Genomic DNA, 27,959 nt, shown 5'->3' on the forward strand with positions numbered 1-27,959 from the left:
TCCATTGAAACATAATATTGTTCTCTCTAAAATTAGCCTCATATCCACCAAACACAGCCAAATCAAGACTAATTTGTCTGCAAAACAAGTTTGGTCAATCGACCTTATAGGCTCCTCCAAACTGGCTGAGGGGGGCTCAGGAGCTCAGATTGAATTACCAAAAGGTCTCCCAAGGCCAGGAAAGCCATGCCAAAGCCCTGCTATCAGCCTCTGCCTTGGTGGATTTTTCTCTTCTAGAAGTCCCTGCACATGTCAGGAGACAGTCTTTTCCATTTTCCTGATAAGGCTGCTCAGAACCCAGGAGTCTCTAATTTCTGGAGGGACCAGGCAGAGAGAAAAGGAAAATGCTTCAATTCTACCCACAGGTGTAGTTTACCAAATTGCTATAAATCATAACCAACTTGAGGGGAAGGGCTTCCCTATATCTGGAAAACACAGATCAAAACCAGTAACATTCCAGACAAAACCCATAAAAATTATAACCATATTCACCAGTTCACTCAGTGACCAATCCTTTTTTTTAACTTTTCATGAAGCCATCAGGTCTTCCGTTAGGATTCTTTAAGTTCTTACCCAGTTCAGCAATATAATCTGAAATTTACCACGGACCTGTTATTGTCAAAAGGTCCTTCCTATGAATCTTCTTGAAGATGAGGCACTTTTGCAAAAGCATAAGAGTAAAACAATAACTGTCTATAAAAGACAAAAGACTTAAAAAGACACCTGGGGCTTCCCTGGTGGCGCAGTGGTTGAGAGTCCGCCTGCCGATGCAGGGGACACGGGCTCGTGCCCCGGTCCGGGAAGATCCCACATGCCGCGGAGCGGCTGGGTCTGTGAGACATGGCCGCTGAGCCTGCGCGTCCGGAGCCTGTGCTCCGCAACGGGAGAGGCCACAGCAGTGAGAGGCCCGCGTACCGCAAAAAAAAACAAAAACAAAAACAAAGACACCTGACTAAGCACCTGATTACAATGTACTCAATAAAGATACTTGTTTACAATAACTAGAATTGTGACTGATTATACTCTTAACCCGTAAAAACCTTAATCTCTGGCAAAAACCAAGAAGCAAGTAACTGCATTTCTGACTGGAAAATTTCGTGCATTAGTCTTCCTCTCCTAAGCAGGTACAGGTAGTAAACTGAGACCTGCTCAGCGTTTAATGTTCCGATATTTTATCCTATTTGAAATGACCCTTGAATTCTCTTCTTTCAACTTTAGTTTCAAGTTACCAAAATCTGGAGAGACTATTTTAGATAGATATTCCCAAAACGTAATTATTTCTATAGAGTTTAACTAAAAGCTTTTTCTCCTTTACTCTTAGAGATCACAGAAGATTAAAGTTCCAGAGAGGCCAGGTGGATCATTTGCATCTCAAAGGCACCAGAGAAATACAGAAGAGAAATTCCTTCTAACAAGCTAGCTTAACCAATTACAAAAGGCTCACTTTGATACAATAGCAGAGGCATTAGAGGCCACTGTTCTCTAGATCTCTTGGCAGCCCCCATTCATCAAGGACAGCCACCATAAGACCCACATACTAGTAGATAGCCACCCCAGGATTTCCCCAAGTTTCGGGCTCACCCCTGGAAATTTTGGGCTCTGCATGTTAGTGGACGGCCACCTCAGGACTACTCCCGCAACTTTCCATCCCCTATTCTGCATTTCCCTACGTCTCGGCGCTCCCGGGAGTTTCCTCAGTCTCCTGGCTGGCTCTGCCAATTGTTGGGCGGTACCCGCAAGCCTACAAGGCGTGTGCTTGCCCAGCTTTAAGACTGAAGAAAGAGCCCGGAGTCTGCAACAGAGACATCAATGGTTTAATGGATGGGGGAACTTACACTCAGAAGTAGGGTCCTGAAGCAACAACTCAACGGTCTTCTTCACTCACAGGGTCAGGGGGAAGGGGAGGTTACCACTTATAGGGGAATTGATGTCAGGTGGGCTCATTAGTTACCAGGGAAACCAGCAAGGGGCACGCCCCTCACCACCCCTTTGATAAGAACAATCACCAGCTGGCGCCTGGGGCAAGTACATGGGAAGGTCAGTCATGTGTGTAGGGTTTAGGTGAAGCAGGCACTGGTTGAGCAAGGGATGTCCAGAGAGCAAGAGAACAGCCATCTTGAGTGGCCTGATCATACAGCATATAAAAATTACATCAGGGGCTTCCCTGGTGGCGCAGTGGTTGGGAGTCCGCCTGCCGATGCAGGGGACACAGGTTCGTGCCCCAGTCCGGGAAGATCCCACATGCCGCGGAGCGGCTGGGCCCGTGAGCCATGGCCGCTGAGCCTGCGCTTCCGGAGCCTGTGCTCCGCAGCGGGAGAGGCCAGGGCACAACAATGAGAGGCCCGCGTACCGCAAAAAAAAAAAAAAAAAAAAAATTACATCAAAAAAATCATACTTAATGGTTAAAGGCTAATACCTTCCCACTAAAATTGGCAATAAGGCAAGGGTGTCCCCTCATAATTATTTCTATTTGACATCATACTTGAGGTTCCAGCTAGTGTAATAAAGCACAGAAAAGGAATCAAAGACATACAGCTTGGAAAGAAAGAAATAAAGCTCTACTACTAGATGACACAATAGTCTATGTAGAAAATCTGATGGAATTTACAAAAAAAGAAAAAGCCCCCAGAGCTGAGCGTAACAGGGTTACAGTGTACAAGATCAAAACCAAAAATCATATGTATTTCTATATATTAGCAATAAACAATCTGAAAATGACAATCTGAAAATGGACAATGTTCCATTCACATTCACAATATTATCAAGAAGAATAAAATTGCTAGAAATAAGTTTAACAGAAGAAGTACAAGATCTCTACATTAAGAACTACAAACCATTGCTGAGAGAAATTAAAGGAGATTCAAAAAAATATTTGCAAATCATTTATCTTCTAAGAGACTTGTAATCAGAATGTAAAAAGGACTTTTACAACTTAATAAGAAGACAATAAACAGCTTAATAAATATATAAATGGGCAAAATATTGAGCAGGCATGTCACCAAAGAAGAAATATACCATATTTATAAATGGAGAAATTCAAGTTGGCAATTCTCCAAAAATTGTTCTATAGCTTGAATGCAACATCAGAATCTCAGCAGGCCTTTTACTTAAAAATATAATTTAAAAGTTGATCCTAAAGTTTATATGGAAATGCAAAGGACCTAGAATAACCAAAATCATTTTAAAAAAGGAGGCAAAAGTTGGAGGATTCATACTACTTGATTTCAAGACTTAATATAAAGCTAATTTAGAGAGTGTGGTATGACAATGAGGATAGACATATAGGTCAATAAAGAGAATAGAGTCTAGAAATAAACCTACACATTTATGCAAATTCGGTTTTGATAAATTGCCAAGGCAATCCAAGCGGAAAGGATTTTTTTTTTAAACAAATAGTGCTAGAAAAATTGGATGTCCAAATGCAACCAAATGCACTTAGATCCTTACCTTACACTATGCTCAAAAATGATCTTGAAATAGTTTATAGGTCTAAATATCGGAGATAAAACTATAGAACTTCTAGAAGAAAGCAGGAAAAACTTTGTCATCTTGGATTAGGGAAAGACTTCTTAGATCTAACACAAAAGAATGATTCATATAAGAAAATACTGATAAATTGGACTTCATCAAAATTAAGAACTTCTGTGCTTCAAAAGGAAGCATTAAGAAAATGAAAAGATAAGCCACAGACTGGGAGAAAATAATTGCAAATCATTTATCTTTTAAAAGGCTTGTAATCAGAATGTAAAAAGGACTTTTACAATTTAATAGGAAGACGACAAACAGCTTAATAAATATACAAATGGGCAAAATATTGAGTAGGCATGTCACCAAAGAAGATAATTAACGCTAATAAACATATGAATACATGCCATGGTAAACACATGAAAAAATTAGAGAAATGTAAATTAAAACCACAAAAAGGCATCATTATACAGGCACTAAAATGGCTATAATCAAAACGACTAGCTATACCAAGTATGGGCAACAATGGGCAGAAACTGGAAACCTCACACATCGCTAGTGGGAATGTAAAATGGTACAGCCATTTTGGAAAACATTCTAGCTACTTCTGAACAATTTAACTATGCACTTATCATATAACCCAACTGTACCACTCCACTCCTACCACTCCACTCCTATCTACTCAAGAAAAGTGAAAAGGTATGCACACACAAACACTTATATCCAAATGTTCACAGCAACGTTATTTATGAATGCCAAAACCTGGAAACAACTCAAATGTCCATGCACTGGTAAACGGATTAAAACACAAAAAAATGTGGTACCCATACAATGGAATACTACTCAGCGATAAAACGAAACAAACTACTCATACATGCACCTACATGGGTAGATCTCCTCAACAGCATTATGTTCAGTAAAACACTGCATACTGTATGATTCCATTTACAAAAATTTCTAGAAAGGCAAAACTATCCAGAAAGCACATTAGTGATTATCTGAGGGCTAAAGGAATTGGGGTGATGGATGTTCTAAGGACTATGGTGATTGCTGCATAACTATATCATTTTAGCAAAACTTATTGAAGTATATAATTATAATTGGTGAATTCTATGGTATGTAAATAATACCACAATGATGTTTCTTAAAGGATAAAACACACCCTAATAACCAAGATATTCAGAGCAAGATGTGTATGTATAATATCATTCCATTTATGTTAAACATACTACATATATACATGCTAGTTAAGGCTACAAAATTTCTAGAAATGTGTGTATACAAACAATATGTTTGCCTCTAGGAAAAGGACTGGAATCCTGGGAAAGGAGAGATAATTACTTTTCATTGTATACCTTCTGACACTATTTGTTTGAAAAAATTAAACCACATAATCACTTTATAAATAAAAAAATCCTAGTAAATAATTTAAAACAACCATAATCCAGACACAAAGACCCGGGTGTATGAATTTGCTCTTGAAGATTTATGCTTATCTGAGTGAGGCCATAAGCACTTATGAGTAGCCTATAATAAGATAATCAAGGTGAATTTCATCACAAAAACATGGCGTTAGTTCCTATTAATTTCAGAGAGCTGACTACAAGTTCTGGGAATCCAGGAAAACATAAGAGGATTTGACTAGAAATACTTTAAGCATTACAGGGTACTACATTCTGCAATTCTACACTAGCCACAAAATACAAACAAATTCCTTGTCCCCAAACACAAACTGCAACCAAAACTTTGAATACTCGATTTCTGTATCTGTCTGCAAAAATACTGAATCACTATGCTGTACACCTGAAACTAACACAATATTGTAAATCAACTATACCTCAATAAAAACAAACGAACAACAAAAAAAACTTTGAATACTTGGGGATTAAATGGGAGTGGGATAGAATGGAGGGAAAAGAAGCAAGAACAGGGTAATCTAGCTGATAGCAGGCAGAGAGAAATGTTTTCAGGAAAGGTACAAATGGCAATAATATAAATACATATTATATATATATATGAAAAAACGATTTCAGAATACTTTTTTCTGCTACATCATGCCTTTAAAAAAGGTATTATATATGAAAAGTGCCCAAACTTGTTTCTATGAATCATACAGTGGATACTGCAAAGTGATTTTCAGTTATACCATTTAATATCAAGAACCTGTTCCAAAGATTTGATTTTCAATTGCACATTAAGAAGATACAGCAGGGGCTTCCCTGGTGGCGCAGTGGTTGAGAGTCCGCCTGCCCATGCAGGGGACACGGGCTCGTGCCCCGGTCCGGGAAGATCCCACACGCCGCGTAACGGCTGGGTCTGTGAGACATGGCCGCTGAGCCTGCGCGTCCGGAGCCTGTGCTCCGCAACGGGAGAGGCCACAACAGTGAGAGGCCCGTGTACCGCAAAAAAAAAAAAAAAAAAAAAGGGAAGAAGATATGGCTATTTAATTAAGGGTATTTGTTTTAATCTTAAGCAATGGGTGAAATTAAAATACACTGTCAATATTTAATTATCAAGATTCAAGTGCTATTTTGTAATAATGCTTGAAGGTCACATTTAAGACTTCTGCTATCATATTAATTTCTTTTTTTTAAGATAGGAACATAGTACTTTGTATAGTGTTGCTCATAAATGCCTAGTATTTGGTGTCCATTTTCACACAAAAATCAATAATGTAAATACTTCCTTGAAGGGAAGAGGGCCAAATACATCATAAAAGGTGCTTCTTTCAGCTTTGACTGCTTTCACTTGCATTTCAAACTGACAGGGCTTTCATCCTGTTTTTAGTTCTTTGAATAGACAATCACGTATGTTTGCCACACGTGTGCTCTTCACGCACAAGTTCCTCGCAGTACTGCTCCTTCTGATGCATCCCTGCTGTAGCTTTGGTGCTAATCTACACTCAACAGACATTTAAAGAGCACCTATGCGGCCCATTATACTAAGAACATTCCATCAGGTTAGGTAGTATTATCATCCCAATATAACAGATGAGACATCTGAAGCTCATGGACTAACTGTCTTAAGTCCCCAAATTGGTAAGCAGAAAACCAGGACTTAGCCTGAGCCCTTTCATTTACACCCTGTTTCCAAGTATCCTCTCTATCTATGACCGTTCCCTCCTTTCTCTCCCTAGTTTCACTGATAGTCAAGAGCAGAGTAGGAAAGAAATGAAGGAGGTAGCCTCTGCTTAGCCCCATTCCCTTCCCCACAGAGCAGGTGGAAGGGAAGAAACACCTCCAGGGCTCAGAGGTCCTACCACAGTCCTCACTGCTCTCAGTTCCATACTTCACCTGGAACACCCAGCCCAGAACTTCAGCCCCAAGCCTGTTCCATAGCTTTCTTCCCAGGGCACAGAAGGCACTATGGGTAATTATTATTATATTTTTAATATATATATATTTTAAACAAGTTTCTTTTCTTTAAAATTTTATTTATTTATTTATTTATTTTTGGCTGTGTTGGGTCTTCGTTTCTGCACGAGGGCTTTCTCTAGTTGCGGTGAGTGGGGGGCCACTCTTCATCACGGTGCACGGGCCTCTCATTGTCGCGGGCTCTCTTGTTGCAGAGCACAAGCTCCAGACGCGCAGGCTCAGTAGTTGTGGCTCACGGGCCTAGTTGCTCCGCGGCATGTGGGGTCTTCCCAGACCAGGGCTCGAACCCGTGTCCCCTTCATTGGCAGGCAGATTCTCAACCACTGTGCCACCAGGGAAGCCCTATGGGTAATGATTGATGGAGCATCCCTGTAGTAATAGAAGTGTCCTGAGCAATGCTATTTACAACTCTGAAATGATTTTTCTGTGGAGACACAGCTCCCATTGGTACTTACGGGGATTATCAAGACTGTACTTGAGCTTGGAAGGAGTTGAACCAGCTTCCACATGCTAGCCTGCAAACCTATGCACAGCTCAGAGTATCACTTCCTTGGGGAAAATCAGCTTTCTTAATTAAGTCAATGGAAACCAGTTTGAAGCCTCCACAACTGAAACATTAATGAACTTTTGGAATACAACCCACTCATACTCGGGGATTCAACCTTTACCCTCTCAGTTCACAGCCATATATATATTTTTTTTTCACCCCCTTTGGCCATGTCGCATGGCCTGCGGGATCTTAGTTCCCCAACCAGGAATTGAAACCACACCCTCAGCAGTGAAAGCTCAGAGTCCTAACCACTGGACCGCCAGGGAATTCCCCACAGCAATATATATTTGTAAGACTGAAAACACTATTCTTATTGTGCTTAATATAGGAAAAGATACATTCTCAAAATTAAAAAGCACAGCTTCCTGGACTCATGTTTTTCTTTCTTACTTACTCTTTTACCTTCATTTTTTAAAGTATGATTTCACAGACTTGTGGTTGCCAAGGGGGAGGGGAGGTGGGGGAGGGATGGATTGGGAGTCTGGGATTAGCAGACACAAACTACTATATATAGAATGTAAAAACAACAAGGTCCCACTGTATAGCACAGGGAACTATATTCAATATCCTGTGATAAACCATAATGGAAAAGAATGTGAAAAAGAATACACACACACACACACGCACACACACATCTGAAACACTTTGCTGTACAGCAGAAATCAACGCAACATTTGTAAATCAACTATACTCAATAAAGTTAAAAAAATTAAAATTAAAAAAGTGCCATTTCATTCAACTCCAGAGAAACTTCCATTTTTTCGATATTATTGTAAAGGTTCTACTACTTCACCTGCATACTGATTGCTGAGCCAGTGTTTATCTTACCTCCTCGATGGATAATCAAAGAAGTCTCGCTTCCAATGGGACAGTCCTTAAGTATATCCACTACTTCCGTATGGCTCAGGTTCTGTACATTCTGCTGGTTGATCTCAACAATGAGGTCGCCTTCACACAGGCCAGGGCATCCCTGAATGTCAAGTATTTGTTTCACCCGCTGTCCTGTAGGACTGTCTGCAATGGTGAAGCCAAAGCCCTGGGCACCTTTCACAATGGTTAAGGTCATAAGTTCAGCTTGGGTGGCCCCAGATGAAGCCATAGATACATTGTCGTCATGGACAGGTGGTGGATACGTGCTATCTAGCTGACCATCAGCTGGCATTGAGTGCAAAGTATGAGGCGGCCGATCTGTTATATCTGGAACCGACTGTGAGGTCCGAGAAATGTATTCCAAATATGTTTCATAGTTATGTCTTCCATTGACCATCACTGGAGGTGGCCTCTCCATTATTGCAAGGGGTGGCACCATGCTGTTAGCAGGATCTTCAGGATCAAAGGGCAAAGGGTAGCCACGACACAACACTAAGTTGACACTCTGACCAATAGGAACAGACTGGAAAAGTTTGACTACATCTGCATGAGTGTGTCCAAGGACACAAACTTCATTAATATAGACAATGACATCACCTGCAAGGGAAAAAAAGAAAGAGATTGACAACATGAGGTAAGTTCAATTAACGCTGACATAGAGAAATGGAATTATTTATGAGACTAGTGAAAGACGTGCTCTGTTTCTCAGTAAGCAGTGAGAAGATCAATTAGAATAGTATTTAAATTCCCTGTAGGTGGCTCAAGGTTACAACAGGTCTGCCAACAAATATAGTGATTAAATGCTGAAAAGAAATGCTATTTGGTTATTCCTGAAGTTCAGAAACAACTCCATATTCAGAAAGAAAAGTTTAGAAGAATTTGTACCTTGAAGAAGCACACATTCTATGCTTCTTTTTCATCTTCAGGGCAAATCAGTTAATAGAATTTTCAAATTATTGAGAAGTGGTAGTCATAAGTTTTCGATGAAGAACAAAGCCCAGTATATGGGTTTTTTGCTCTCACTTGTCTGAGTCAACTGTCTTTTTTTTTCCTTTTTATGGAAGAGGAAAATATTTTGCCCATTTTATCTCTCTATAGCAAAGTGTAATTGCAAAGGTTCCATGTATACACAAGTAAAGATCAAGAGGACAGATTAGGGGATCAGCGATCTGGGTCCATATCCTGGCTCTACTACTTAGCAGATCTGTGCGACTGGGCAAGTGACTTACCTGCTTTGAGCCACAGTTCCTCATTTGTAAAGCTGCTGTGAGGGTGAAATGAGATGATGCAGGAAAAGGGCTTGGCACAATGCCTGACATATGGTGAATGCTCAATAAACGTGGACCATTATCAATATTATTGTCGCTAAAATAGGAGGAAGGGGATGTGAGACCCTGGCTTTCAAAGAGGAAGCTTCCAAAGACATCCTCTCATCTTAGATAAAGTGATATTTCTGCAGATCTTTTCAAAAAAGGCATTTGTCCTTTCTCCCCAATGAATTTAATCACAGAGTTACAGAAGCCCACTGATCAGAAGTTAACTTTATGTTATTAAAAATGTCCTGAAGGCAAATTATTCACTATAAAATATATCCAGAAAGACAATATTTCCTTCTTAAAATGCAGGGAAAACATGTTTGTTTGAGATATTGTTTAAAAAATTCAATTATGTATGAATAACAGTTTTATTTTCGGAGCACTGCTCTATCATGGATTGATATTTTTACCCTCAAAACCCATAATATTTGAGAATTGAGCTTGCAAATTGAGATTGTGCCTGACTATGCTGAAGAGTATATGAGAGATTAAAAGACATGTTTTCACAGATTGTCAAATGAGTAATTCAACAGATATCCGTCTATCAGGATACTTCTGAAATGGGTAGTGTAAATGGCTAGGGATTTCATTCTGAAACATCATTGCCCATCAAAATTGCAAACATCAAAAATGAAAAACAGAGTTGAATTTTCAGAGTTAAACACTTTTTTGGCTTCTCTTAGTTGTCTGATACAAAATGATTTCTCCACCAAATACACTTTAAAAATAAATAATTCTATGAATAGAACATTGCTGAGTAAAATGCCCTTAACTACATACTCTCAGCTAACACTCTTCCCAAATGCTAGAAAACTGCTTGAAAGTGCTAAAGATATAGACAGAAAAGCAAAAACAAACAAACAAAACGAAACAAAACAAAATAACATTTTCGGTGATCCAGGTTAGGTCTCATTCTGGAAAATGTCACAGACTATGTGATTGGTCAGGTGGAACTTCACTCTTCAATTATGTCTATCAGAGACGGTGCTGGTGTAATGTCTGGGACACTGGGCCATGACTCAGGACTGAATTGGGATGGGCATCCACTCTGCTACTGTGACTTCTCAACAGACTGTGGCAGTTGGGAATGCTTTGGCATCATTTTTAACTGGTTACGGTCATGCCAGAGTCCCAGAGAAGTATCTGACCCAGACAAACTTCTTTTCTTCTCCTCCTTGCCCCTTCTATTTTTAAAGTTACTATATATATTTATACACTGAAAGGTTGAAAGACTATAAATACTTGTGTACTACCATCCAGCTTAATGATTAGAACATTGCTTATATCAGTTGAAGCCCCCTGGGTAGCATCCTCTCCCACTTGCCCTTCTTTACTGCCCTTTCCAAAGGAAACCATTGTCCCGCATTTGAGGTTTGTTAGTCACATGTACTTTACATTTTTATGACATATCTTGGTACACATAAACCCTACATAGTTTAACCACTAAATAATATCTCTTAAAATGTTTTTGCGTATTTTAAACCTTTTGTAAATGGTACACATATTAATCTCCTGTAATCTCTCAAAATGTATTTATGATACTTATCTCTTTTGATACATTTACCTCTAGTTCATTAACTTTCATTGCAATATAATATCTGTTGGATGACTACATCATTATTTATTAATATTTATCCATTCTTTTGTTAGTGGACACTGGGGTTCTTGTGAATTTTGGCTATTAAAGATAACTCTGCTATGAACCTCTTTCCATGGCCCTTATGCACATATGGGAGAGTTTTTGTGAGGTATCTACCTCGGGGTAGAATTGCTGGACACAGGCCACTTGTGTCTTCAACTCTGTTAGAAACGGGAAATGGCTGACAAAATCGGTCAAATCGGTTTTCACTCCCCTCGGTAGGGTAGCAGAATTTTCATTGCTCCCCATCTGACACAATGCTTGCCATTCTCAGACTTTTAACTTTCAATAATCTAATGGGTGTGATCATGGTTTTAATTTGCATTTCCCACTCTGCTAGTAAGGGTGAGCATCTTTTCATATGTTTATTGGCCATTTGGGTTTTCTCTTTAGTACCTCTCCTTTCCCCGTTTTTCCTATTAGGTTAGTCTTCTGTTTTTAAACACACTGACTATTTTTCTGCCCACCTCCATCGTCGATCCAACATCCTCTGTAGGTTTGGGAGGCTGCATGGTATAGTAGACATTACATGGAATAGGGAACCAAACATCTTTGGACTGATTCCCAGCTCTATCACTTACTAGCTGTGTGACTTTCAAAACTAACTTAAATCCTCTGTGACTCAGATTCTTCAGAAGTAATGAGGAACAATAATAATAGCAACTTAGTGTGCTACAGGAAATAGCAAATGAGATCACACAGGTGAAAGTGTCTGTAAGCTGTAAATTGTTATGCAAAGGATAATTGCTATTTCACTAATTATTATCTGTCCTCGGTTATATCCGTCTATAAAATCAGGACAGTTCCACCAAGATATTCCCACCACAGTCATAATTAAGGATGAATATGAGTTCCTGAGTGGGCAAGTAAAAGGCAGGAAAGTAACAAATGCTATTCTCCTCTATAGCTCTCCCTAACTTTAATCACAGTTAACAAACTCCCCAGCCCCCAAGCATGCTTTATTCTTCCTTCTGCTATGCCAGAAATTCACAGGAAAAAAGAACTAAGTTCAAAGCTCTCACAGTTCCCTACCAGGTCTAAAGAGTAGTTATTTGAATTATAGTGATTAATATTATCTATTATAGTGAGTTTTAATGTGATCTTGCTATTTAGAAACAGAATAAGAACTATTTGTGGTTCTTAGCAAGACTGCCTTCTAAAATTTATGGATATTTTCCACTCAGAGCAATTTTTCAAGTCATCAAGCAAGCAAGTGAAAAAGGACCCTGCAATAATACCTTTGTGGAGCTATTCAGAAGGTTTCTGAATGTGAAAGATGAGGGGCCAGTTATCACAGGACAGAACTATATAACAACTTGACACTACTTAACTGCTCACTTTAAAAGTAAATGGATGCCTAGGGCTTCCCTGGTGGTATAGTGGTTAAGAATCCACCTACCAATTCAGGGGACACAGGTTCGATCGATCCCTGGCCCAGGAAGATCCCACATGCTGCGGAGCAACTAAGCCCGTGCGCCACAACTACTGAGCCTGTGCTCTAGAGCCCACGCTCTGCAACAAGAGAAGCCACGACAACGAGAAGCCTGTGCACCGCAACGCAGAGTAGCCCCTGCTCGCTGCAACTAGAGAAAGCCCGTGCGCAGCAACGAAGACCCAACGCAGCCAAAAATTTAAAAAAAAAACAAATACATAAATTTATTTTTTTTAAAAAAAAGGAAATGGATGCCTAGACACTGTGTTATGCCAAAACTATTGGAGATGGAGACGTAAGCAAACATTTGCTTATTCAGAGGGAGAACTCATTGGGTAGGATATTTATAGACCATGCTGTATGAATGTCATTTACATGTTGTGAAGTAAAAATATGAGCCACCTGGTATGTGCCTTCTGATGGTGCCATGCCAAGTCCTGAGATAGACTGGGCTTATGAGCACAGAAACGGACGTCGTTAGGAAAACCGGCTCTAGGTCTAACCCTGCTGGCCTCCTTAAACGGGAGAATGGAAAAGGAGTCACTTGATGTCTCCATCTCTCAATTTATTCTTTTATAAAATGAGAATTAAAATATCTCCTCCATTTCCTCTTTCACAGGGCTACTGTGAGAATGAGATCATCCTTATGAAAACACTTTTAATTTTACCAAAGAAAGGTTCTCCATAAAAATAAGATGCTGCATTTCTTTTGAGAGCCTAGCACACATTTTCATCGCCATATTGCCTGCAAGGTTACATTGTTTCCTATATGGCCATTCACTTTAGGACATATTGAGGCCAGATGGTTTTAGGGTTATTGCCTTCAGGTCTATTGGTCAAATTTGGTGTGACTGATGAGCTTGGTGTCCCCAACAGGGCTGATCTCATAATGACCTGATTCCCAGTTATGGGATTTCAAAGTGCAAGTGAAGGAGAGTGAGGCTGATGAAGCAGGAAGTGTCAACTGCTGGCCTGTATGAGAAAATGTTCTAAGGTAATTGGTTTCTTTCTTAGTCATGGAAATCAAAATACAACATTGGATACCTCTTGGGTACTTCATCATTTTGGATAAAATAGAGCACTCTTTAGTAAAGCACTGATTGCTTAAAATGGAGTTATTTTTAGACCTCTTTCCTCTGCTCCCACCTTCTTTGAGTCACTGAGGCTATACAATCTTCCTTTTCAGCTGCTCTCACTTGCCACCTGCTGTCTACCTTCCTTAAGCACCACCTTGGACCAGACTAGAATAGTTCACTTCACACTCCATTCTGATCCTACTGTCTCCTCTATTAACTTCAAACTACTCAATCTTCAGACCTACTGCTTAACACTCTTTACCACTAGCCTTTCCAACTTGTTTTTGTATTCATCCCCCCAATAAGTTACCTTTCTTGGGAAGCTGGTATCTTTACTGTTCCTAATTCATAACTTGATAACTTGCCTTTTTATTTGAATCCTGCTGTTCCTCTACCCTCAAGTGCACTTCTTTTCTATGTATAACTTCATTCCAGATAATTCATTTCTTTACTGACCTCTTCAAAGATATCTTTCATTATTCCTACACAGATTGCTCCTGTCTCACGTTTGTGACTACAGACTCACCTCAAACTTTACTCCTTTGTGAGAGTTTTCTACCCGTTCCAAGTTTTTTCCGTAAAATATAGAGTATCATTACTATGCTGATAACTTTTTAGGTATTTAGGATAAATTCTCATTAGATAAGAATAGAAAGACTTAGGAAAAGAAAAACTGGATTGGATTTCACAGCTAAATTCACTGCTGTGTTTCTAACTTGTTTTTGCCAAGTCGTATAGATTTTTGTTAAAAGAAAAAAAAAAATTTCACTGACTACTCCCATCCCACCAATTACATGTATTTTACATTGAAAAATTATTATTTTTTGAGTTTACTCTCCAGCTAATACAATTTGACTGCCCTTTCTTCTTTCTGAAGCTTGTGTTAGTTTGTGTTTTTTATAATAACAATATATGATTTTATTGTAACAGGCAATTTTATTATAATATTGAATATTCATTTTCCCTCTATTCTATAACCCCCCAAAACATAATAAATTTTGACATGTACTTTTGGGCATGTGCCACTCATCACTTCAATTAAATTGAAAATAACTGTTCTTGATAAAATGTATTCCCCAAAGTGAAGCACTGTGGTATGTCAGATTGACAAATAAAATTAAAGGTGGCTCTCCTTGGGTTGTTCTTTGAGAAAGTCATTCACCAGTTTCATCATCTATAAAATGGGCTAACAATAGCTGTTCTATCTACCTTATACGAAAGAGATGTCTGTGAAAATGCTCAGCTATCATGATATTACATATATAAATATACATATTAAAAATTTTTAACAAATGACTGATACAGAGTGGAAAGCAAGAATATCCTAAGAAGAAGAAAGAATAAGTAGCTCAGTTTTAAAAAAAGAAACTGCTGAATTTTATTAAATTATTTGGCAGTTTTCTTGCAGAAATTTGAGAGGACAGACAATGTTCATCCTTGTAGCTGAACACACTGTTTCCCAACAAGGACGACTAGTGCCTCATCAAAGTGTCCTCAGACTCCTCATTCCCTTCTGGAATAGAAGTACAATGTGGCTAGGGTGGAGGGATCAGGACAGAGGATGGGTGAACTGTGTGGCAGGGGCTGTCAGGGGTGGTGGTGGATGGAATGTAGAGCATCCACACGTGAGGGTCTTGGCATTTTCTCAACTATGTCACAAAGTGAGAAAGGTCTGATGATAAGTATCCCCCAGATACAGGGGCTTTTGCCTTGCTTTCTCAGTTTTCCTGATGAATTTGTTACAGGGTTCAATGCTTCTTATTGCCCCAAAGTTTTTCCTTATGCCTAAATCTAATTTCTTTTGCTAAAAATCACTATTTCCTCAATTTCCATTCTCATAAAAGTGGAAGCATCAGTCTTTTGGAATAATTTAAAGCAGTTTCTAAAATTCCCAAATGGCCTCTTCAGAGTGAAAGTTATTAAAACAGCCATCAATTGGAGAAGATTCCATCTTGGAGGTTCTGGAACTTACCATCATTCTATTGGCTTTAAACATCTGTCTTGCAAAGAGCATTATTGCAGACACCAACAAATTTTGCAGAAATGCAAAAGCAAATACTTAGGTTATGGAAGGTATAGGAGGCAGGACAAAAGCCTTCATTAGGAGAATTTCAGTTTGTTCATTCTTATGTGCTACATTATAAATGACATTGTGAATGAAAATGAGTTGAATTGATCTGTAGCACTAAAATAAGATGTTTTAATCCTCTTTCTTTCTTTTTTTTTTTACATTGGAAAACCAAGTGTGGCATAATGGAGAGAGCACCGATTTAGGAGTCAGAAGGTTTATGTTTATGGCAGAAAGTTTATGCCAGGTATGCCAATAATTAGTGGTGTCATTCTCTGGGTCTTATCCCTCATTTGTTTACTAATTTATTCAGCAAAGATTTACTACCATGAGTCAGGCACCATAGCATAAATAGAGAAGATTGAACCAGATGATTTCTAAGACATTTTCTTCACTCTGAAATTCTAACACTAAGGTCCTTGGATTCTACCTCTTAGCTATGCCTGCAATTGTTCCACCACCCTAGGTCGGGAACTTACCCATTGTATGAACTCCTGGAACAGTCCCTTAGCTGGTCTTCCTGATGTCATAGCAAGAAACACTAGGGAAGGAGGAGAGGGAAGCCTAGCATATGGAATGACTCAATGAGTCTGTGGGATTATGGGGTTACCTAATCTCACCCCATATTGACTAGGATTACATGGAGTTGTTATTAAGCCCCCTCTTCTGGTCAGGATCGTCTCAGGAACCAGGAGAGTGTTACTATTCTGCAGGTCACAGGCATTAGTTTCAGGGACTTTAAAGCACTGGGCACTGCCTTCCACTTGCCTCTCTATCAACTCATTTTTCATACCATACTCTCTGATGTCCTTTCTACTTAATGTCTTTCAGTGCCTGCTCATAAAAAGAGAATAGAGTCCAAGTTCTCTAGCTCAGCATATAAGGCTCTCAGTCTACATTTTCACCATCTCTTGCCTCTTTCCAACCTACTCTGTACTTTAGTTGGGCCAAGCTCAGAGCTGTGTCCTACACGTGCTACATCTTTCCATCCTCTCACTCTTCCCATGCTTTGTCTCCACTAACAAACTCCTAGTTACCCTGTGAGACCAACTTCACTTTTTGGATCATCTTTCTGACCACCATTTATTGTTGAGAGTTAGTGACCTCTTCCTGTGTGTTACTCTTCCTGACATCTTAATTTTTCTACCTTTCTAACCACATTAACCTCACCTAGAGTTTCTCTGACCATAGTGGCTACCATTTTAATATATTTAATATTTATCTGCCATTTAACAAATTCTGTTTTACCTGATCCTTCAAAAATCCATTTGAGGTTACTACAATTGCTACCTGTATTTTATACATGTGGAAATTGAGCCTAGGAGAACTGAACCTTGGTAATTAGGTAAGATTTAGGAATTGAACCCAAGCTTTAACACAAATGTTAAGAATTTCAAACAGACCAGGACATATTTTTACTTGGGGACACTTTTGTGTCCCTCCAATCGTACCAACTGACATGCTGGGTAAAATACCCTTAATTCCTGAATATGAAAATTGAGAGATGAACTGCAATATTCTTTTGATTACTCAAGTTAATAGAGGGAAGCAGTGAAGCAAATAATTGCAAACTGGGGAATCCACTGTAATATCCCAGTCCACTTTCTGCAGTGCTCCAAAATGAGCTGTTTGGAAGAAGGCTTTGAGGATGCTGACGCAGAGAGGTGACAGGGCACTGTAACCCACAGAACTCTGTAACCGTCATAAGCTATAGTATAAATTATATCAATAGCTATGTGATTTGGGGCAAGAAATTTAACTTTTCTTGGTCTAGTTTCTTTTCATGCATAGAAAATCAGAAAAGGTAGTTTCAAAGGTGCAGCTTTAAAAGTTCCTATATCTGACGAGAATGTGGAAAGCCCTTCTACTGCACTTATATAAGGCATTGGGAAATTTCACTGGTGCTATTAAACAGACAAGTGACAGGCCTTTGGGGGCTTACCCCAAGGTTCCTTGATTTTTGACAAACAGCCAGTGATTCTAACACTCTTATCTATAGGCAAAAGGATACCAAGACATTGGCATGGCCCCGTGTTTCTCAAAAGAATGAAAGCCTTCTTAATAATATTTTATAATTTCATCTGTGTGACCTGGTGCAGATGCCTAATTAAAAGCTTGGTTAAAAAAAAATTATGTTTAATCAGCATGCATCCGACAATTACTCTCTGGCAGATGTGAATTAGGCTGATGATATATTTACATTTCTTTTGTGTTTGGCACTGAGTGGTAAGATATATTTAAATACTTGCATTTTACTTTGTTGGAAAGGAGGAAGAAAGAAATACATTCTAAGAGAATCTAAAGACACTGATTATTTGCTGATCTGGCAGAGATGAAACAACACTTCAGATTAAAACTATAAGTAAAAAAAAAAACTATAAGTAAAGCCACAAAAAAATGTACAAAAGACTGTTTTTGTTTCTTTTTTTCTTTGAAAAACTCCAAAGACCAGAGGCTTTCTAAATAGTTTCCTCACGTTAGGAATTCAATATCATAAAATGTTCAGTGAATCTATTTTCCTAAAAGAATGCAATGACTTTTAAACAAAGACAAGAAAATGAGACAAATATATTATCAGAGGGACCCTATAAAATGAAAATAGGTTCCTGCATCTAAAGATACCTTTGGTCCACCAGAGACCTCCTGGTCCCAAGTAATATCAAATGGCAAAAGCTCTACCAGAGATCTCCAACTCAATGCTAAGACCCAGCTCCACTCAACGACCAGCAAGCTACAGTGCTGGACACCCAAACAGCTAGCAAGAAAGAAACAGAACTCCACCCATTAGCAGAGAGGCTGCCTAAAATCAGAAGAACGTCACAGACACTCCAAAACACACCACCGGATGTGGTCCTGCCCTCCAGAAAGACATGATCCAGACTCATCCACCAGAACACAGGCACTAGTACCCACCACCAGGAGGCCTACAAACCCATTGACCCAACCTTACCCACTGGGCCAGACACCAAAAACAATGGGAACTATAAACCTGCAGCCTGAGAAAAGGAGACCCCAAACACAGTAAGTTAAGCAAAATGAGAAGACAGAGAAACAAACAACAGATGGAGCAGCAAGGTAAAAAGCCATCAGACAAAACAAATGAAGAGGAAATAGTCAGTCTACCTGAAAAAGAATTCAGAGTAATGACAGTAAAGATGATCCAAAATCTTGGAAATAGAATGGAGAAAATACAAGAAACATTTAACACAGAACTAGGAGAACTAAAGAGCAAACAAACGATGAACAACACAATAAATAAAATTAAAACTTCTCTAGAAGGAATCAATAGCAGAATAACTGAGGCAGAGGAACGGAAAAGTGACATGGAAGATAATATAGTGGAAATAACTACCTCAGAGCAGAATAAAGAAAAAAGAATGAAAATAATTGAGAACAGTCTCACAGACCTCTGGATAACATTAAACACACCAACATTCAAATTATAGGGGTCCCAGAAGAAGAGAAAAAAAAGGGACTGAGAAAATATTTGAGGAGATTAGAGTTGAAAACTTCCCTAATATGGGAAAGGAAAGAGGCAATCACAGACAGGAAGCACAAAGAGTCCCACACAGGATAAATCCAAGGACAAACACACCAAGACACATATTAATCAAACTATCAAAAATTAAATACAAAGAAAAAATATTAAAAGCAGCAAGAGAAAAACAACAAATAACATACAAGGGAATGCCCATAAGGTTAACAGCTGATCTTTCAGCAGAAACTCTGTAAGCCAGAAAGGAGTGCCAGGACATATTTAAAGTGATGAAGGGGAAAAACCTACAGCAAAGATTACTCTACCGAGCAAGGATCTCATTCAGATTCAACGGAGAAATTAAAACCTTTACAGACAAGCAAAAGCAAAGAGAATTCAGCACCAACAAACCAACTTTAAAACAAATGCTAAAGGAACTTCTCTAGGCAGGAAACACAAGAGAAGGAAAAGACCGACAATAACAAACCTCAAACAATTAAGAAAATGGTAATAGGAACCTACATGTTGGTAATTACCTTAAATGTAAATGGATTAAATGCTCCCACAAAAAGACATAGACTGGCTGAATGGATACAACAACAAGACCCATATATATATGCTGTCTACAAGAGACCCACTTCAGACCTAGGGACACATACAGACTGAAAGTGAGAGAATGGAAATGGAATGCCAATGGAAATCAAAAGAAAGAGGGACTAGCAATTCTCATATCAGACAAAATAGACTTTAAAATAAAGACTATTATAAGAGACAAAGAAGGACACTACATAATGATCAAAGGATCAATCCAAGAAGAAGATATTACAATTGTAAATATTTATGCACCCAACAGAGGAGCACCTCAATACATAAGGCAAATGCTAACAGCCATAAAAGCGGAGATCGACAGTAACACAATCACAGTAGGGGACTTTAACATGCCACTTTCACCAGTGGACAGATCATCCAAAATAAAAATAAATAATGAAAAACAAGTTTTAAATGATACATTAAACAAGAGGGACATAACTGATACTTATAGGACATTCCATCCAAACACAACAGAATACACTTTCTTCTCAAGTGCTCATGGAACATTCTCCAGGATAGATTATGTCTGGGGTCACAAATCAAGCCTTGGTAAATTTAAGAAAATTGAAATCATATTAAGTATCTTTTCCGAGCACAAAGTTAGGAGACTAGATATCAATTACAGGAAAAAACTGTAAAAAATATAAACTCATGTAGTCTAAGCAACACGCTAATAAATAACCAAGCGATCACTGAAGAAGACGAAGAGGAAATCAAAAAATTCCTAGAAACAAATGACAATGAAAACACGATGACCCAAAATCTATGGGATGCAGCAAAAGCAGTTCTAAGAGCAAAGTTTATAGCAATACAATCCTACCTCAAGAAAAAAGAAACATCTCAAATAAACAACCTAAACTTACACCTAAAGCAATTAGAGAAAGAAAAACAAAGAAACCCCAATGTCAGCAGAAGGAAAGAAATCATAAAGATCAGAGCAGAAATAAATGAAAAAGAAATGAAGGAAATGATAGCAAAGATCAATAAAACTAAAAGCTGGTTCTTTGAGAAGATAAACAAAAGTGATAAACCATTAGCCAGAATGATCAAGAAAAAAAGGGAGAAGACTCAAATCAACAGATTAGAAATGAAAAAGGAGAAGTAACAACTGACATTGCAGAAATACAGGGATTATGAGAGATTACGACAAGCAACTATATGCCAAAAAAATGGATAACATGGAAGAAATGGAAAGATTCTTAGAAAAGCACAACCTTCCGAGACTGAACCAGGAAGAGATAGAAAATATAAACAGACTAATCACAAGCACTGAAATTGAAACTGTGATTAAAAATCTTCCAATAAACAAAGCCCAGGACCAGATGGCTTCACTGGATAATTCTATCAAACACTTAGAGAAGAGCTAACACCTATAATTCTCAAACTCTTCCAAAACATAGCAGAGGCAGGAACACTCACAAACTCATTCTACGAGGCCACCATCACCCTGATACCAAAACCAGCCAAAGATGTCACAAAGAAAGAAAACTACAGACCAAAATCACTGATGAACATAGATGCAAAATCCTCAACAAAATACTAGCAAACAGAATCCAACAGCACATTTAAAGGATCATACACCATGATCAAGTGGGGTTTAATCCAGGAATCAAGGAATCTTCCATAAATGCAAATCAATCAGTGTGATAAACCATATTCACAAATTGAAGGAGAAAAACCATACGATCATCTCAATAGATGCAAAAAAGCTTTTGACAAAATTCAACACCCATTTATGATAAAAACCCTCCAGAAAGTAGGCATAGAGGGAACTTACCTCAACATAATAAAGGTCATATATGAGAAACCCACAGCCAACATCATTTTCAATAGTGAAGAACTCACACCATTTCCACTAGATCAGGAAGAAGACAAGGTTGCCCACTCTCACTACTACTATTCAACATAGTTTTGCAAGTTTTAGCCACAGCCATCAGAGAAGAAAAAGAAATAAAAGGAATCCTAATTGGAAAAGAAGAAGTAAAGAAAAGAGGAAGTAAATGACATGATATTACACATAGAGAATCCTAAAGATGCTACCGGAAAACTACTAGAGCTAATCAATGCATTTGGTAAAGCAGCAGGATACAAAATTAATGCACAGAAATCTCTTGCATGCCTATACACTAATGATGAAAAATCTGAAAGAGAAATTAAGGGAACACTCCCATTTACCACTGCAAGAAAAAATACCTAGGAATAAACTTACCTAAGGAGACAAAAGACGTGTATGCAGAAAACTGTAAGACACTGATGAAAGAAATTAAAGATGATACAAACAGATGGAGAGATATACCATGTTCTTGGATTGGAAGAATCAATATTGTGAAAATGACTATACTACCCAAACAAATCCACAGATTCGATGCAATCCCTATGAAACTACCAATGGAATTTTTCACAGAATTAGAACAAAAATTTCACAATCTGTATGGAAATACAAAAGACCCCCAATAGCCAAAGCAATCTTGAGAAAGAAAAACAGAGCTGGAGGAATCAGGATCGCTGACTTCAGACTATACTACAAAGCTACAGTAAACAAGACAGTATGGTACTGGCACAAAAACAGAAATATAGATCAATGTAACAGGACAGAAAGCCCAGAGTTAAACCCACAAACATATTATTACCTTATATTTGATAATGGAGGCAAGAATATACAATGGAGAAAACACAGTCTCTTCAGTAAGTGGTGTTGGAAAGACTGGCCAGCTACATGTAAAAGAATGAAATTAGAACACTCGCTATCACCACAGACAAAAATAAACTCAAAATGGATTAAAGATCTAAATGTAAGGCCAGGCACTATAAAACTCTTCGAGGAACACATAGGCAGAACCCTCCATGACATAAATCACAGCAAAATCCTTTTTGACCCACCTCCTAGAGAAATGGAAATAAAAACAAAAATAAACAAATGGGACCCAATGCAACTTAAAAGCTTTTGCACAGTGAAGGAAACCATAAATAAATAAGACGAAGAGACAACACTCAAGAAAATATTTGCAAATGAAGCAACTGATATAGGATTTACCTCCAAAATTTAAAAGCAGCTCATGCAACTCAATATCAAAAAAACAAACAACCCAATCCAAAAATGGGCAGAAGACCTAAATCAACATTTCTCCAAAGAAGATATACAGACTGCCAACAAACACATGAAAGGATCTCAACATCACTAATCATTAGAGAAATGCAAATCAAAACTACAGTGAAGTATCACCTCACACGGTTCAGAATGGCCATGATAAAAAAACCCTACAAACAATAAATGCTCGAGAGGGTGTGGAGAAAAGGGAACCCTCTTGCACTGTTGGTGGGAATGTAAATTGATACAGCCACTATGGAGAACAGTATGGAGGTTACTTAAAAAACTAAAAATAGAACTACCATATGACCCAGCAATCCCACTACTGTGCATATACCTTGAGAAAACCATAATTCAAAAAGAGTCAAAGCAATTTTACTCCAATAAAGATATTTTAAAAAGTTCTTAAGTTACAGAAATATTAGAATTAGAGATTTTATAAGAATGTCAGACATAAAAAAAATGAAACTAAAGGAATTGCATTTTTACATACCAGTAACAGAATACAGTCTAAAACAGTTACCATTTATAAATTAGGTAATTAATTAATTAAATAGTGCTTTATGTAAATCTAGCAGAGAAATGAAAATTTAAATGCACGACATTAAAGTTTTTTTAAAATAAACAGAAAAGAAAAAGAGTCACGTTACACAATGTTCATTGTAGCTCTATTTACAACAGCCAGGACATGGAAGTAACCTAAGTGTCCAGAGACAGATGAATGGATAAAGAAGACGTGGCACTTATATACAATGGAATATTACTCAGTCATAAAAAGAAACGAAATTCAGTTATTTGTAGTGAGATGGAATGATGTAGACACTGTCATACAGGGTGAAGTCAGTCAGAAAGAAAAAAACAAATACCGTATGCTAACACATATATATAGACTCTTTAAAAAAAAATGGTTCTGAAGAACTTAGGGGCAGGACAGGAATAAAGACGCAGACGTAGAGAATGGACTTGAGGACACAGGGAGGGGGAAGGGTAAGCTGGGACGAAGTGAGAGAGTGGCATGGATATATATACACTACCAAATGTAAAATAGATAGCTAGTGGGAAGCAGCCGCATAGCACAGGGAGATCAGCTCAGTGCTTTGTGACCACCTAGAGGGGAGGGATAGGTAGGTTAGGAGGGAGATGCAAGAGGGATGGGATATGGGGATATATGTATATGTATAGCTGATTCACTTTGTTATAAAGCAGAAATGAATACACCATTGTCAAGCAATTATACTCCAATAAAGATGTTAAAAAAAAATTAAAGAGATCTTACGACTCCACTAGAAGAAAATAAAAACAATTAAAAATATCTTAAAACCCTGGCAGGACATGAAAGTTTATGAGAGCAAGACAAGAATGTATTCTAGAGTTTTCCTCTGTGTATGGACACACATGTGGGCAGATGCATCACAGAAATCTGCTCAACCACATACAACTCCACATGAAAACCTGAGCTACAAAAGTACCTTATGGGAAAGACTCATCATTTTACATGGACAGTAAGTAATGTGCACGTTTATTTTTTAAAAGCATTACCTGTATTCCTGAAGAAGAATGATTCTTTTTATTTATTTATTTATTTATTTATTTATTTATTTTGGCTGTGTCGGGTCTTAGTTGTGGCACATGGGATCTTTCGTTGAGGTGTGTGGGCTCTTCGTTGCGTGCGCGGGCTTCTCTCTAGTTGTGGCACATGGGCTTAGTTGCCCTGTGGCATGTGGGATCTTGGTTCCCCAGCCAGGGATTGAACCCATGTCCCCTGCATTGGAAGGTGGATTCTTAACCACAGGACCACCAGGGAAGTCCCAAGAATGATTCTTTTTTGCATAAATGACTCTTCGGGGCCAATGTGGCATGACCCAGTGCCATCTTCTGAAGTAACTCCAACAGTGTATGGAATGGGCCATAAAACCTCCTCTGAAATGATGGCGGACAGCTGGCTGGGGTGGAGCCGGGAACTGATCATGGATATGCTTTCCAAAAGTTTATTCTACTCTACCTGAAACTGTCAGTTGCCAGTCATTCTGACTGAGCAAGAAAAATGAATAACAAGGAGAGAGAGAACGAGAGAGATGAAAAGGACTGGAGCATCCACTTCATTTCAGACAGCAGCCTCCTGCCAAATGTGTGAAAGTGTGTGTAACTCTGTGTGTGTGTTTGCTACCTGATCGACAATCTACATGCACTTTTAAGACAGGTAGAAGCAGTGTTTTTGGTCAGAGGAAAGAAGAATTTAGTTGGTTTTTTTTTTGCGGTATGCGGGCCTCTCACTGTTGCGGCCTCTCCCATTGCCGAGCACAGGCTCCGGACGCGCAGGCTCAGCGGCCATGGCTCAAGGGCCCAGCCACTCCGCGGCACATGGGATCCTCCCGGAACGGGGCACGAACCCGTGTCCCCTGCATCGGCAGGCGGACTCTCAACCACTGTGCCACCAGGGAAGCCCTAGCTTTTGATAATGTGAAATCGATACATAAAAGGGGGGGAAAAAACCTCTCTTTTTCAAGGCTCCAGATAACATTCTGTGAAGTTGTTTCCTTGAATTGTTTTTGAAAAATATCTACTATTTGCTTCAATGTGAGCTGGGTGCTGGTCTTGAGTATCCAGACTAGGGATGGGGGGATGTCTATTGTTGGGGCTCGTTGGCGAAGGAAGCTCTCAACCCGGGATGGCTGTCACCCTATGTGGTATTTCTGGAAAGTGTTCTGGCTAGTGCTTCTACTGCAAGCCAAACAACAATCCTTAACTGGTAGTATAACATATCAGGTTATGTTGATCTACTCCTTCACCCCCTTTGTGTGAAAAATTACAGAGCCCCTGCTGCCTTGCTGAAATGAACACTGCCAGGATATTTCTTCCATATGGATTTCTGAACTGGTGCAGCCTTAAGTCGCTGAGTTTCATCAAATGGCTGGCAGAAAGAACAAATGTGCTGTGCTAAAAATGTGTCTGTTCACACATGTAGACAATGGACTTGAGGACACGGGGAGGGGGAAGGGTAAGCTGGGACGAAGTGAGAGAGTGGCATGGACATATATACACTACCAAATGTAAAACAGATAGCTAGTGGGATGTAGCTGCATAGCACAGGGAGATCAGATCAGTGCTCTGTGACCACCTAGAGGGGTGGGATAGGGAGGGTGGGAGGGAGATGCAAGAGGGAGCAGATATGGGGATATGTGTATATGTATAGCTGATTCACTTTGTTGTACGGCAGAAACTAACACACTATTGTATAGCAATTATACGCCAATAAAGATGTTTAAAAAAAGTGTCTGAGTATTGCATACACACTGGTCCAAGGTTTGATGAGAGCCCTTCTAACTTGTTAAGAGGGAAACAGGCTTGGCAGATGTGAATCTTCACTGACAGACTTTGATCATTCAAACTTGGCCACTTTTATTTCCAACTTCAGTTTCTGAAAGAGCAATATTTTATACAAGTATCAAGAAATCAGTCTGCTCATTGGGCCAAATACACCAAATACTGCCAATTAAAAATCCCACAAAACACATGGCAATGGGAAAGAAAAAATTTTGTCTTGGCTGCACTGAAATTTTGGAATCTAGAGAAAGATAGTTATTATTTCTTTGATTCATGCGCAGATAAAGGGAGATCATATGACACCTTATAATATCAGACACCAAGAACTTCCTCCTCAGGGCACATACTTTGCCACTACCCTCTCCATGCTCAACACTGTACATTGATGCTTTTGGGGATGAATAATGTTACTAGTCTAGGAGCTTCAGGAAGATAAGCAGCAATTTCCCTGCACACAATGGGAGATTATTCTATTCTCAGATACAACAGAAAAATGGCACAGAGAAAACAATTGTATCTCCTGCTGTTCCCAATGTTACAATTATTATACCATACTGAAGTCGACTGCGATATATTACCAGAGAATCATCATCAAAGATTTTAAATTGTCTTCTTCTCCACTACCACTAGAGAATATATATCTACACAAAAATACATGCAAATAGATCCATATGTTTATATGTTAATTTGCTCGTTTACGGGTTACAATACATTTTGCATTCCAATCAAATACAGGTAATGACAGAGTCAGAAACAATGAAATTCCTTGCTTTTTAAAAGTAAATCTAGGCGCAGCCGCCCTCACGTACTGGCCCGCGCACGCGCGTGCGGCCTGCACGGCCCGCCCAGCTCGCGGCCGCGTGAGAGCAGGCCATGTGGCTGACAGGGTCTTGGTGCTCTGGTCAGGTGTCAGGCCTGTGCCTCTGAGGTGGGAGAACCGAGTTCAGGACATTGGTCCAACAGAGACCTCCCAGCTCCACGTAATATCAAACAGCGAAAGCTCTCCCAGAGATCTCCATCTCAACACTAAGACCTATCTCCACTCAAAGACCAGCAAGCTACAGTGCTGGACATCCTATGCCAAACAACTAGCAAGACAGGAACACAACCTCACCCATTAGCAGAGAGGCTGCCTAAAATCATAATAAAGTCACGGACACCTCAAAACACACCACCGGATGCAGTCTTGCTCACCAGAAAGACAAGAGGCAGACTCATCCACCAGAACACAGGCACTACTCCCCTCGACCATGAAGCATACACAACCCACTGAACCAACCTTACCCACTGGGGGCAGACACCAAAAACAACGAGAACTATAAACCTGCAGCCTGAGAAAGGGAGACCCCAAACACAGTAAGTTAAGCAAAATGAGAAGACAGAGAAACACACAACAGATGAAGCAGCAAGGTAAAAACCCACCAGATGAAACAAATTAAGAGGAAATAGTCAGTCTACCTGAAAAAGAATTCAGAGTAATGACAGTAAAGATGATCCAAAATCTTGGAAATAGAATGGAGAAAATACAAGAAACATTTAACAAGGACCTAGAAGAACTAAAAGAGCAAATAAACAGTGATGAACAACACAGTAAATGAAATTTAAAATTCACTAAAAGGAATCAAGAGCAGAATAACTGTGGCAGAAGAACGGATAAGGGACCTGGAAGATAAAATAGTGGAAATAACTAC

At 39.0% G+C, this 27,959-nt stretch overlaps 1 protein-coding gene across 1 annotated transcript in view; it reads right to left on the reverse strand.

Moving 5' to 3' along the window:
- Positions 1-27,959, reverse strand: part of MAGI2 (membrane associated guanylate kinase, WW and PDZ domain containing 2) — a 1,340,884-nt gene that overhangs the window by 224,111 nt on the left and 1,088,814 nt on the right. Inside the window, exon 10 of the mRNA XM_029233155.1 lies at positions 8,218-8,856. Within this exon, the coding sequence (XP_029088988.1) occupies positions 8,218-8,856 (639 nt within the window). The remainder of the gene's footprint in view (positions 1-8,217; positions 8,857-27,959) is intronic.

The sequence above is a fragment of the Monodon monoceros genome, unplaced genomic scaffold (assembly GCF_005190385.1).
Source record: "Monodon monoceros isolate NGI ecotype Baffin Bay Population unplaced genomic scaffold, NGI_Narwhal_1 Super_Scaffold_2, whole genome shotgun sequence".
Classification (NCBI taxonomy): Eukaryota; Metazoa; Chordata; class Mammalia; order Artiodactyla; family Monodontidae; genus Monodon; species Monodon monoceros.